At 40.0% G+C, this 12,590-nt stretch overlaps 1 protein-coding gene across 4 annotated transcripts in view; it reads right to left on the reverse strand.

Moving 5' to 3' along the window:
- Positions 1-9,241, reverse strand: part of PDLIM5 (PDZ and LIM domain 5) — a 222,054-nt gene extending 212,813 nt beyond the window's left edge. For 3 of the 4 annotated variants that reach the window (XM_039241296.1, XM_039241295.1, XM_039241293.1), the window contains exons 1-2: positions 9,163-9,241; positions 5,839-5,975 (exon numbers count right to left, since the gene is read on the reverse strand). In XM_039241296.1, the coding sequence (XP_039097227.1) occupies positions 5,839-5,934 (96 nt within the window). In that variant the 5' untranslated portion in view covers positions 5,935-5,975; positions 9,163-9,241. Of the gene's footprint in view, positions 1-5,838; positions 5,976-7,744; positions 8,583-9,162 lie in introns of those variants that run through there. The other variant, XM_039241294.1, reaches the window with a different exon arrangement.
- Between the last annotated feature and the right edge of the window lie 3,349 nt (positions 9,242-12,590).

A 12,590-nucleotide genomic window follows, 5' to 3' on the forward strand; every position in this document is an offset into this window, starting at 1 on the left:
AATCTGGGTAGGAACTACTACAGAAAGGGAATTTTGGATGAAGACAATCAGTTAACTATGCATTCACATTTGCAACCTGACCAACAACTATCATAAAGAAAAGTTCTTTGCCTTCAAAGTTCTCAAAAATAACTGAAAATAAGTCCATAGTCTTCAATATTCTCAGTTTAAGTAGATATTATACCTAATCGATGAGTAGGTGAGCAAGTTATCTAAAAATCTCCTTTACTTAGGTTTAAAGTGTTATTCTTACTTCGCCCAATCTCTACAATATTGTTTCCTCCATTAGACACAGATAGCCTATGGACCAGTAAAAGCCCTCTTCCTTTAACAAAGAACCTTCCAAAATGCCCAACGTTCATTAAAACTAAAAAAATTAAGCCCCACTTTTCTAAAACTACGTATTTACAACAAAACATAGTGATAAGATTTTTCATTTCTTTTCAAAAAACAAACCAAAACAACATCTTCAGAATTATCTGGAGATTCTTTGCCCTTGTGACCACAATGACAGAAAAGTCACAGCACGGAAAAAAACTCGGTCTCTGTGCCCCACACGAAAGGTAATTAATATTTTTAAAGCAGAAGGTGAACATACATGTGAAATATACATTATGTAGTTATACAAACTAAATCATTAACTTTCCAACTTGGCATAACGACAGCGTAGCTGGAAGGGAACGTAAAAGAAAATACTCAACAGCTTAAAATTAACAATGGGCCCATTTATTCAAGGTAGGATGGTTCTCCCATTTCAGCCTAAGACGACTGAAAGTCTCTCTCTGTCCTCCTCTAGGAGGGAAACTCTGCAGCTGGCCTGTCTGGAGAATCACTAAACTATATTCACAGCTTTGCTCAGGGTCAAGCCACGGCAAGAAAAGTCTTCGTCTTCACTTTGCACTGAAAACCAACACAGAGAAATGTTGACTTTGAGGTGTTCAAATTTCCTCCTTCAAGGATCATTTCAATTAATTTCTCCTGCAGGAAGCTGACCCCACAAATATAAAAGATTTAGGCCTACTGAAACTGAGAAACACTTAGCTGTATCTTTGTAACTGTATCAATTATTGTTTTGTGACAGGTGTAATGACCATGTCTAGTACTGTACTTATTTCTTTTCTCCCCAACCATTTCCCAATATTTTTTATCTTCTTAAGAGGCTTCCAGGAACTATTCCGATAACTGCTGAATGGATGAATTCTTAGCAAAATATTTCACAGCTCTTTTTTCTGTTCTGTCTTATACTCCCAACCGGACCTCCATACTCCAGAAAATAGTAAATTTCGTCTGCTTTTCAAATCCAGCTAAAATCTTATCTGAGCTGGTAACAATTAATCTTCCCCTAGCTCTTGAGAATCAAAATCATTATTATTACTTGTATTAAATTATCTGACCTCATTCTTACCTGCTAAAGAAACAATGTAGATGTGTTTATGGAGAACTGCAAGATCATCTTCAGGAAATCCAAATACTGACTATGTAAGGAACAAACTCTAACATCATAAATCAGAAAACAACATACAGCAGGGTATTGTAACTTTAGGATGCCATACTTAATAATAATATATCATCCCTCCTGGAATTCCATCGTGAGGAACATCAACTTGCCAAAATACAGCCTTAAATTGTGCAAGAAGTCTCCTATTTCTTCTTATAAAATATACTGGCTAAGACCAATAACCCACACCGCTACAATGAAACCCACATTCCATGGCTTCAAGGCAATTCCATAAATATAGGGTCATAAAAAGGCAGCCTACAAACTCCTGTAGCCAGCACTCCATTTTAAAAATAGGAAACTGAAGACAATGACATGTGATTATACAGTTACAGCAATCTGAAGATCTTTTACTAAGTTTGCAGGAATTACCAATGTTGTCTTAGAAACCCACCTACTAAAAAAGAATGCAAAAATCATACAATACAGATAACGGGCAAATTTGTATGAAATGTTAAAATTATATAATGTACATGCTTTAATACACAGAGTCAGATTCAGCACATTCATACGCTAGTAACAACAAAATCTCAAAACAGAATGTTCAAGTCCCAGCCAATGGCCTATTTATCACAAATACATCTGCTGTTACAGAGCCCCAATGTTATAAGGAAACAAACAGCCCTGTGGAGTTCAACATAGCCAATACCTAAACAGAGGAAAACTGTATACTTCTGAACTCTAAACATAAACATGCAGATTCCGAACTAAGCACAAACTCGTGGGGTTTTTTCTTGTTCATTTCCAATAAACTCTAAGTAAACAATATACACATAACTCCTACATTACCCACAATTATGGGGAATTTGATATTTCAAGTCTCTAAATAATTTTTCTTTTTAATTTTATAACATTATTGTAAAAAATAACTAAAAGAATACTATGTGCCAGACCTTGCTAGGAATTTCATATATACTATTAAAATAAGGGAATCACTAAATTATATGTTTCAAGGCATGCTGTCAAGTTTCAATTACTTGATGTTATTAATTAAAAAACCCAGTGACCACAGAAATACATCCCAATAATTGTACATAATTAAAGCAGAATAAATACAACCAGGGAACTAAGGAAGATGAGGTATAACATTACTAATCTTACTACAATATAAATTAGTTACTAGGCACACATCTCTATTAGGCAACACTACAAAGCATGTTTAAGCTGAACCACACAAGGGGTTAAAAATAACTACAATGAAAGCCAACAGCCTAGCAGCACAGTTGAGCCAAAATTCCCTTCCCTCCCCCCCTCCCCTTCCCATCCTCTCCAGTCCAGAATGAATTGCATGCCCCACTGCACAAGGCCCAAAAAGGTCACAGGAGATGGCAGAGACTTTTGTAAGAGAACAGAAATAACTCAGCAGCTTTGTTACCGTAGTCTCTTTTAATCAGTATGTTCAAAATCCTTTAATTAGCACTCTGTCTACACAAGGAAAGCATTTCTTCTGTGCCAGAGGAGGGCACACACGTATGTACACAGTGTTCTGTTGTATCACCATCACAACATGGAGCTAGGCCTCAATGTCTGCCAGGGAACTGAAGCACAGAAAATTCTTTTACCGGCATGGCACCACAAAACTTACACATTCCATTTGCATTTCTATTACCAAACACTGAAGTGATGATTTAGTTTGTTTCATTAGGTGTCAATTTGTTCTGGACATTTTCTCCAACAAAAACAGATGCATTTGAAACGAAACAATAACTTTCTTTAGTCCATTATCTATAAAGCAGGATGTTCAAACTTAATATAAATAATGTTAACGGAACATAAAAACAAGACAATATTCAAATATCATTCCTGTCCTCAAAAGAGATCTTCAGTTAAGAGGAAAAAAAAACCTGCCTTGCTCAAACAGGAATAAATAAGACACATTATCACATGGATGCTTTCCATTTAAAATTTCATCCAACCATAGAGTCTTAACCCATGTAACATGGGTTACATGTATGTATTTCCTTATAAAATCTGATTAACTGGAATCAAGACAGAAACTGGTGGTAAAGCTAACTATTTAAAAACAATAAAATAAACTGTTTAAAAAAATCCACAGCCAAGAAACAAGGAAAACTCTATTAGTAAACTATTTATTCTAGAGAGGTTTTTAAGTGTGACAAATTTATTTTTAATCTTTCAAAATCAAGTTGTACATATATACATTGTTGGAAGCAGTGTGTGTGTGTGTATATATATATATATATATACACATATGCATCTATAATTAAAACAATAACCTCCTAAATATTACAGAAACAATCTGATTAAAGAAACCATCCACAGGGGTGCCAGGGTGGCTCAGTCAGTTAACTGCCTGACTCCAGATTTCAGCTCAGGTCATGATCTCGAAGTTTGTGAGTTCCAACCCTGTGTCGGGCTCCACACTGGCAGCGTGGAGACTGCTTAGTATTCTTTCTCTCCCTCTCTCTTTGCCTCTCCTCAGCTCTCTAAGTAAATAAAAAAAAATTTATAAAAGAAGGGGCATTTGGGTGGCTCAGTTGATTAAACATCCGACTTTGGCTCAGGTCATGATCTCACAGTTCATGAGTTCCAGCCCTGCATCAGGCTCTGTGCTGACAGCTCAGAGCCTGGAGCCAGTTTCAGATTCTGGGTCTCCCTCTCTCTCTCTGCCCCTTCCCCACTTGCACTCTGTCTCTCTCTCTCTCAAAAATAAACATTTTAAAAATTTTTTTAAAAAAGAAGAAACAATCTATAGATAAAGTTTATTATTAGGGAAGCAACATAGCATAACTACTTGAAAGCCAGCTCTTCCACACCAGCCACATAAGCTCATAGCACAGTTTTGTACAATGGGACTAATAGCACTATTCTGCAGGTTTACATGAGAATTAAATGAGATGATGCATGTAAAAGCACCCGGCAAAAATCCAAAAGTTTGCTGGCAAGGCTGCTGTGGGGGGAGGGGGAGATAAGTATTTTCATCCATTGCACAAAATTGTAAACTGGCACATCAAAATTATATATGTGTGTGTATATGTGTGCATACACACACATACAGCTGACCCTTGAATTTGGGACTGGGGCACTGATTCCCCCATGCAGTCGAAAATCCACATAACACTTCTGACTCCCCCAAAACTTAACTATACTAATAGCCTACTTTTCACTGAAAGCCTTGCTAATAACATAGTCAATTTACACATATTTTGTATGTTATATATACTGTGTTCTTATATTACAGTAAGCTAGGAAAAAGAAAATATGGAGAAAATCATAAGAAAGAGAAAATATATTTACAGGATGGGATATAGATTTATTTTTTTTAATTCTCATGTAAGTGTACCTGCACAGTTCAAATCTGTGTTGTTCAAGGGTCAACTGTGTGTGTATATGCATACATTTAAAAATTATGTATATATGGTACCCATTACCACACTGTATGTAATAGCAGTACTAGAAATCATATAAATGCCTTTCAATAAGGGACTGGTCATGTAAATGCTACTTCTCTACAAGAGATTTCTATATAGTTATTTAAAAAAAGAAAAAAACTCTAGGGAAAGTTCTCTATGGTAAATTACTGAGAACACAGCATGTGCACTATAGTACCATCTTACCAACAAGGGAGTGGATATTTATATTTATTTGACTATGGGAAAAAAAAGCCCTCTGGAATGTTATACAAGTAAAAGTAATTAATACCAATAATTACCCACTGGTGATAAAAGTGAAACAATGCTCAACACAGTCAAGCCTCAAAAAGCATCATCGTCATCATCATAAAAATATATCCTCAAACTGGATACACAGAATATATGCAAACTAAATCCATAGTGAAGTAAAGAACCAAATCTCAAGATCCAAGCCCTTCAATTCCTCTTCAAAGGTAAGTAGCTTTTGGCAATTTTACTGATGGCTATCATCTTCACCAGAAAGTGAGCTGAGGAAATAACACCAAAAACAGTCATTTTATTCGGCACTGATCAACAGTTTTTAATTAGCTTTTGGAGCTGAAAAAGACCATGAAAAGCCCATAGTGCAACCTTCTAATATTACAGATGAGGAAACGAAGGTCCAGAGAATTCCCCAAATTAGTGACAGTTCAAAAATTTGATGTTTGCCCCCTAGTTAAATGCTTTCCATTATCCTTATTAATAGGCGGAGGAAACTGAAAATAAGCTTAAGTGAAATCCATTATCCTTGCTAAATTCCCTCCCCGCTGCATCCTTGATTATATATAACTAAGTTTGCTAAGACCAAATCCCATAAGCAATTGTGATGAGTACAGGTTATCCAGAGAATTCAACGACTCAGCCCTGAGGTTTCCAGGACTAAGCATTCAATGAACATCTGTAAAAAAATCTGTGAAGTTTGCTTACATTAGAGATTGTCAGAGGCATGTTGAAATCCTTGCCACCTTGCAGCCGGAAACCCCAAGGAGCTGGGCCAACCAAGGATACACTGTAGTTGCTCATGGCTCTAATGGCTCAAAGTTCAATCCCAAAAATGAAAGAAACTGTGAAAGAAAAGTAAATGGTTAACAAAAATGATTATTTGGAACCCTATTCCATACTTAAGTGTATTTAATATAAACTCAACAAAATTATGTTCAGTATTGTGTCTTGGAGGGGATGAGAAGATGTAGAGGCTAAGTCTATATTAAGTTCTAAGAAAAGGAATCTATGAGCTAACATACAATTTCCAAACTGATGCCAATTTCCATAGTCTAAAAATTCCGTATCAGGATATACTTCAGCCTTGATCAGTTTTACAAATTGCCACAGTACAATTTGTGGCTTCTTGCATACAGACTTTAACTGAAAGTACTTTACAACACTTCATTATATACAGGAGAAAGAACAAGAATTTATTTCAGGTTTAATTCAAAATGATTTTCCCCTTCCCTCTACCTCATACATTCTTTTGCCTGCAGTTGGCAAGAGTCCGTAAATTCTAAGCTACTTTCATATATGAAAAGGAGTGGAAATCTGCAGACTCTCATTCATGCCTTCTACATACAAAATTCCTTAAAACAAGTTGTTTCTTAATGCACAAAACTATTCTCCAATCATAAACAGCAACTTGCATTTCTTCTTCTAGGGACATGGTGTTTTCCACACGGAGAGTAATATTTACTTTTCTTTTAGACCGGCATTCATAGGTAACACTCTCGCACGATATTTCAGTGAGAAACAGCTTTTTTGTGTTATACGCACCGTATCAGGCAAAGTAGAGAGTGAGCATTACGCACACAGTGAATAAGACTGACTAAATGCAGGGAGTGGGGGAATATGAAGTTAATCTTAATGCATGAAAGGGAAGCAGAGCTGTAGAAAACAAGCAGCACTTCAGAGCTGTCTTCTTTGTTTTGCTGTAAGTGTGCTTATAAAGACTTTAATGGTTGTACTTTACTATGATTAAAAAAAAAAGTGTGACCTCACTTTTTGATCAAACTGTGACCAATAGTTTGGTATTGCTTGTTATGATGGTTATGTGTGGGTGGGAGAAACTGGGAGGAATGGATATTTTCTAAAATTCAATCTAGGAAAAATTCCCTCTTTCAAAATATTAAAAATATAACAAATGTAGAATTTAAAATGTATAACCAATTTTTTAAAGCTGTTTAAGACACACTTCCTTGGCAAATCTGCGCTGTGTGACTAAATCACCACCTTATATTACTTGTCTTAAAATATTTTTCCATTTTTTAACCCATTCAAAATGTTGATTAATATTAATATTGGCAGATGTAGGTATCTGAAACACTGGGTATATTAAAAGCAAACAGATTACATCTTCTTAGAGTGGGAAAATGAGGCAAAACTTTCAAGTGAAGCCTGGTTCTTTAAAAAAAAAATAAAATAAATAAAACCACTGAAAATCTGCACTGCATCTACCCAGAAATGAAATGAGCTTTTCCACTAGCATGGTAGTACACATTCAGTACTGATGTAACAAGCACAGGGCGCTAAAAAGATCCAATAGTCACGCCAGAAGTCAAACTGTGAACAACGAATAGTAGAAAGATAATAAAAAGCCACACATAATTGAATTGCTTTCCCACTATAATAAAAGATTTTCATAGAACTCATAGAGAAAGACGGTTTTGACGCTAGTATGTGACACCAACCAGCAGTAGGAGAAGCCAACTGATACCTTATAGGCAGCCTGCCCCCCTCCTTTTTTAATCTTTAACTTGTATCAAGAGAAGAATGTGAAAGTTAGGCTCAACTTCCTCTGTCCCCATTGTTCCCTACAAGAAAATGTATGTAGTTTAATACATACCTAACTATGCGCATGCAACTTCCCTTTACTTGGGAGTTTCCATCCTGACTTCTTCCATTTGTTAAAATTTCTAGCACTGGCCACAGTATATATAGAACCAGTGTCATTTAATGCCTAGTCTTCTCCCTCTGTTAGCTTCATTTGCGTTACAACATTCCGATCCCTTAGCAATGGGATATATTATTGGCCTTTTCCAGGTTTCCTGCGTCTGGTTACTAGTGCCCAAACTCCTCCTAAAATACTAAGCCGGCAGCAAATTACGAGCACTCTATTCTGCTTTCAAAGACGAAGAAAATGTTGGAACTTCTGAACAGTTTCGGGAGTTTCTTTTTAGTAAAAGTCTAAACAATGTCCTCGCCCTAGTACTTGGGAAGGAAGCTTCGTATTTCTCACACTTGGATCCCGGCTTCTCCGGCGAGTGGGAAGGGGGAAAGGAGAATTCCGAGCGGCCAGAAAGGTCTGAAATTAAAGAGCAGGATCTTGAGATTCTCCTTTTCCCCAAACTGAGATATAATGGGGGGGTAGGGCTTTCGAACTCAAGCCACAGGCACAGGACGAAAGCAGACGAGACAGCTTTCCAAGCAGAGGTTCACGCCTAGTCCTGTTTGCCAAATAAGGCTCCCGAGCCGGCTGTTTCCGCGGTAGGCAGGTCCCACGTCCTCACGGTCAGGAAGGCGGACTCGGGATAGGATCTGGCTCGCACACCCTAGACCTGCCCTGCCCGACGCGGCCACGAACTGTCTCCTGGCTCTGCCCTGTCCAAACGCCCTTCCTTTTTCCACTCATTGTCAAATGCACTGAAGTCACAGTCTTACGAAAGCCCCAACAAATATTAATACATCTGACGATCGTGACAGGCTTTTTTTAAACCAGCTTTTATTTCTGGTCCACGGATGTTTCCCCAAACAGGTTACACAACTGTAAATATCTGGGGGGAAATAAACACTTCTCAGCGAGAACGCAAACCAGAAATAACACGCCTTTCCCGCTCAGTCCAGCTCCCTCCACCCCAAAGAGGTGCGCGCAGGGCGTGGGGGCGCCCACTCGCCGAGGTGGGTGCCCGGTGACTCCCGGCAAGCCGGCCGGCCGGCGGGTGGCCGCGGGGGTGCCCCGGGAGCCCCCCCGCCTCTGCCTCCGCCGCGCTCGCCCTGGCCCGCGCGCGCTGCGGGAACCTGCAGGGCTCGCCCGCTGGCCCGGCGCCCACTCCCGCGCGCCCTTTCCCCCGCGCTCCCCTTCCCACGCGGCTCTCCCAATTCCGCCGCTCCGGAAAGCACCTGAGGAGCGGTCTCCGGGCTGGGCGCGCCCCCTGCTCCTCCTCAGCGGGGCTTCCCTCCGCGCTCAGGGCGCAGCGCGAGCGCCTCTCCCGCCCCTCCCTGCGGGGGAGCCGAGCCGCACTTCCCCGCCCGGCGGCCGCTCACCTCGAGTCCGGCGTGGCGCAGCCTCCGCTTCAGACGAGCGCTGACAAGTGACTCCGGCTGCGTGCGCCGGCCGCACCGCCCGCGGGAACTTCCGCCTCCTCGCGCTCCCCGGCCCCGCCCCCAGGCCGGGCCCCGCCCCCGGCCGGGCCGGGCGGCCCCGAGCGGGCGGAGGAGAGTGCGACCGAGCCGGGCGTGCGGGCTTGCGGAGGCGAGCTGAAGCCGGGCCAGGGAGACTGTTGAGCTCCCGAGTTTCGGTGGGAGTCGTCAGGGGATTTCGAGCACTACCTGGCAAAGGTATGCTCCGCGCGTCTGTTTTGTCATGGATGTATGTCTCTCTCCAGAAACTTTGAGTTGGCAAGCAGTTGTTCTGCCTAAAAATAGAAGGGAGCTTTGGATAAATCCCTAGCTATGCAAGTTCAGCGGCTACTGCCTGATTTTTTGAGAGAGCATTATGAGCCCCAAGAAGTGCAGACCCTGAAGTTTCCATGTCAGGAAGGTAAAAATTGGTAACCCTGATATGTAGAAGTTAAATTCCGTGATCGTAGCAGAAGAGACAGGGATAGAAAGCAACGGCCAAACGCGGTTCAGCCACTGTATATCCTCAAAATTTTCTATGTCCAAATCAATACCCTACTTTCCAGTTTCTGTGAAGTTTCTGGATTTAGACCAAGGAGTTTATTCATAAGCAAAGGTAAATAATGTTCCGTGAACATATGAAAAGTAACATGCTGACTGTTTAAAACTGTGCATTGGGTTATAAAAAATGAAAAGGACCATTTTCAACCAAGAAACGTGTAAATCAAGGATGAACTTCATAGGGTCCATGAATCCCCCAGAAGTACAAACAGCCTTCTAGAGGAGAAGGTCGAATACTCTTGCAATCAAAACCGTAGACACTAACCAACCATGTGTGGCTATTGAACATTTGAAAAACGGCTAGTGGGACGAAAGCGCTGAACGGTTTTGTGTTATTCTATCATTTTAATTGACATTTAAAAACTGAAGCAGGATAACATTTGTGTTAAACACAACTTTATTGTTTGGGTCGGACTACATTGCACTTCAGCATTGAAAATTTAATACGCAGTGAGGCACCTGGGTGGCTCAGTGGGTTAAGCGTCCAACTCTTGATTTTAGCTCAGGTCATGATCTCATGGTTGGCAAGACAGAACCCCCATTTGGCTCTGGCCTTTGCTTAGGATTCTCTCCCTCCCTCTCTGCCTCTCTCTCTTTCTCTCTCACTGAAAACAGACAAACTTAGAAAAGAAAAGAAAATTTATTACCCAAATTGAGATATGCTAGAAGTAAAAAAAGCATACTGAATTTCAGTCTTAGTATGAAAACTTTAATGTAAAATACCTCATTAATAATTTTATATTGATTACATGTTGTAATAATAAGATGTTTCTATTTGATTGAATGAACTATATTATTAAAATTTCACCTGTTTTCTTTTTTGGGTGGAGACTAAAATATTTAAAATTACCTATGTGATTAGCACTGTAATTCATTGGGTATTTCACTGTACTTCATTGTTTCTTCAAAGCATTCATCACATTCTCCAAAAGATTATGTTGAGAGGAAAAGTTTCCTAGTGTGAAAGCTGGTTTATGGAGTACTTTAATACATGCTATCATGTGTGACACCTCACCTCAAAAATAAGTAAATAATTGGGGTGCCTGGGTAGCTCAGTCAGTTAAACATCTGACTTCGGCTCAGGTCATGATCTCACAGTTTGTGGGTTCGAGCCCCATGTCGGGCTCTGTGCTGACAGCTAGCTCAGAGCCTGGAGCCTGTTTCAGGTTCTGTGTCTCCCTCCCTCTCTGACCCTCCCCTGTTCATGCTGTCTCTCTCTCTCTCTCTCTCTCTCTCTCTCCCTCCCTCTCTCCCCCCCTCTCTGAAATAAATAAAACAAAAATTTAAACATAATAAGTAAATAATAATAGTGCCGTTTATAAATACATACCATGCGCCAGGCAGTATGGCAATCCTTACCGTAACTTTACAAGACGAATGCCAACCCCACTTACAGTTAAGAAAATTGAGATTGCAAGAAATTACAGTTTGTGACAGTTGGGTAGAGCAATGACTAGAGTTACCCTGTAAGGGACCCAATCTGCTCCTCTTCATGTTGACTGCCAAGAGATACAGTTAAATGGAACTTCAATCCACAAGGTCGATAAAGACATCAAGAACTGTAAGTAGTATGTAGTGATTTAACCAGAGGGTAAGCACCTTGAAGTGATGAGGCAGAGTTGACAATAAGAGGAGTGTTGCTCTTATGCAAATTTAAATTCTAGCCTACAGATGCTAGCCTGCCTCCTCTCACAATTTAAAGCCTGAAGTAAGAAAGTAAAAAAAAAAAAAAAACAAATTAAGGTATGATGCATAGACATTTATCCAATTGTCCTCCAAAGAACCAACTGCATTAAATAACTTAGGCAACTTTTTAAAATTGCATTTTCCTGGGCCCCACCCAGAACCAGGATCCTTGCAGGTGAACCCCAATAATCTGCCTTTTGAAAAAACACTTCCTCCCCCCACTCCAGATAATTATTAAGGTACAGTGCTTAAAAACCTCTTCCCTACAAATATTCCTATATCCCCAGTTTACTGTATGATATGCTAAAGTGAGAACCATTCATCCCAGACAGCAGCATCATCTCAGTTCCCCCATCCATAAGGAAATAATTATAAATAACCTTTTTTTAAAATGTTTTATTTATTTCTGAGAGAGACAGACAGACAGCATGAGCAGGGGAGGGTCAAAGAGAGAGGGAGGCACAGAATCTGAAGTAGGCTCCAGGCTCTCAGCTAGCTGTCAGCACAGAGCCCGACATGGGGCTCGAACCCACGAACCGCGAGATCATGACCTGAGCTGATGTTGGTCGCCCAACCAACTGAGCCACTCAGGCACCCTATAAATAACCTTTAGAGGTTTTCATGAGTATATAAATATATATATATTATATATAGATATAGATATATTTAATGTACATCAAGCACCTGGCAGTATGCTTGACACCAAGTAGATGTTAAATAAATGGTAGCCCTATGAAACTTTCCAAACCAATTGATTAGATTTATTTACATATCACAAAAGACAAGTAGAGAACTTGAGCATTCAGTACTTACAATGTTCTTGGTGACTTAAGTACATTATCTTTACTCTTACAACCATGTAAAGTGGGTATTTTTTCAGAGGAAGAAACAGAAACATGGAGATTAAGAAATTTAACCAAGGACACATAATTAATGGGTGACAGAAGTAGATCACAGGATCTGACTCCAAAAGCCATGTCCTGTTCATCTCAACACACTACTTCTTGGTAAATTCAATAAGCCATCTAGCTTAAAGACCAGAGAAAGAAGATGGAAAACTATAGCAGCTAACACTGTTGAGGGCCATAGAGATGCAATGCGCAACA

Source organism: Hyaena hyaena, unplaced genomic scaffold (assembly GCF_003009895.1).
Source record: "Hyaena hyaena isolate Hyena2069 unplaced genomic scaffold, ASM300989v1 scaffold_191, whole genome shotgun sequence".
Lineage (NCBI taxonomy): Eukaryota > Metazoa > Chordata > Mammalia > Carnivora > Hyaenidae > Hyaena > Hyaena hyaena.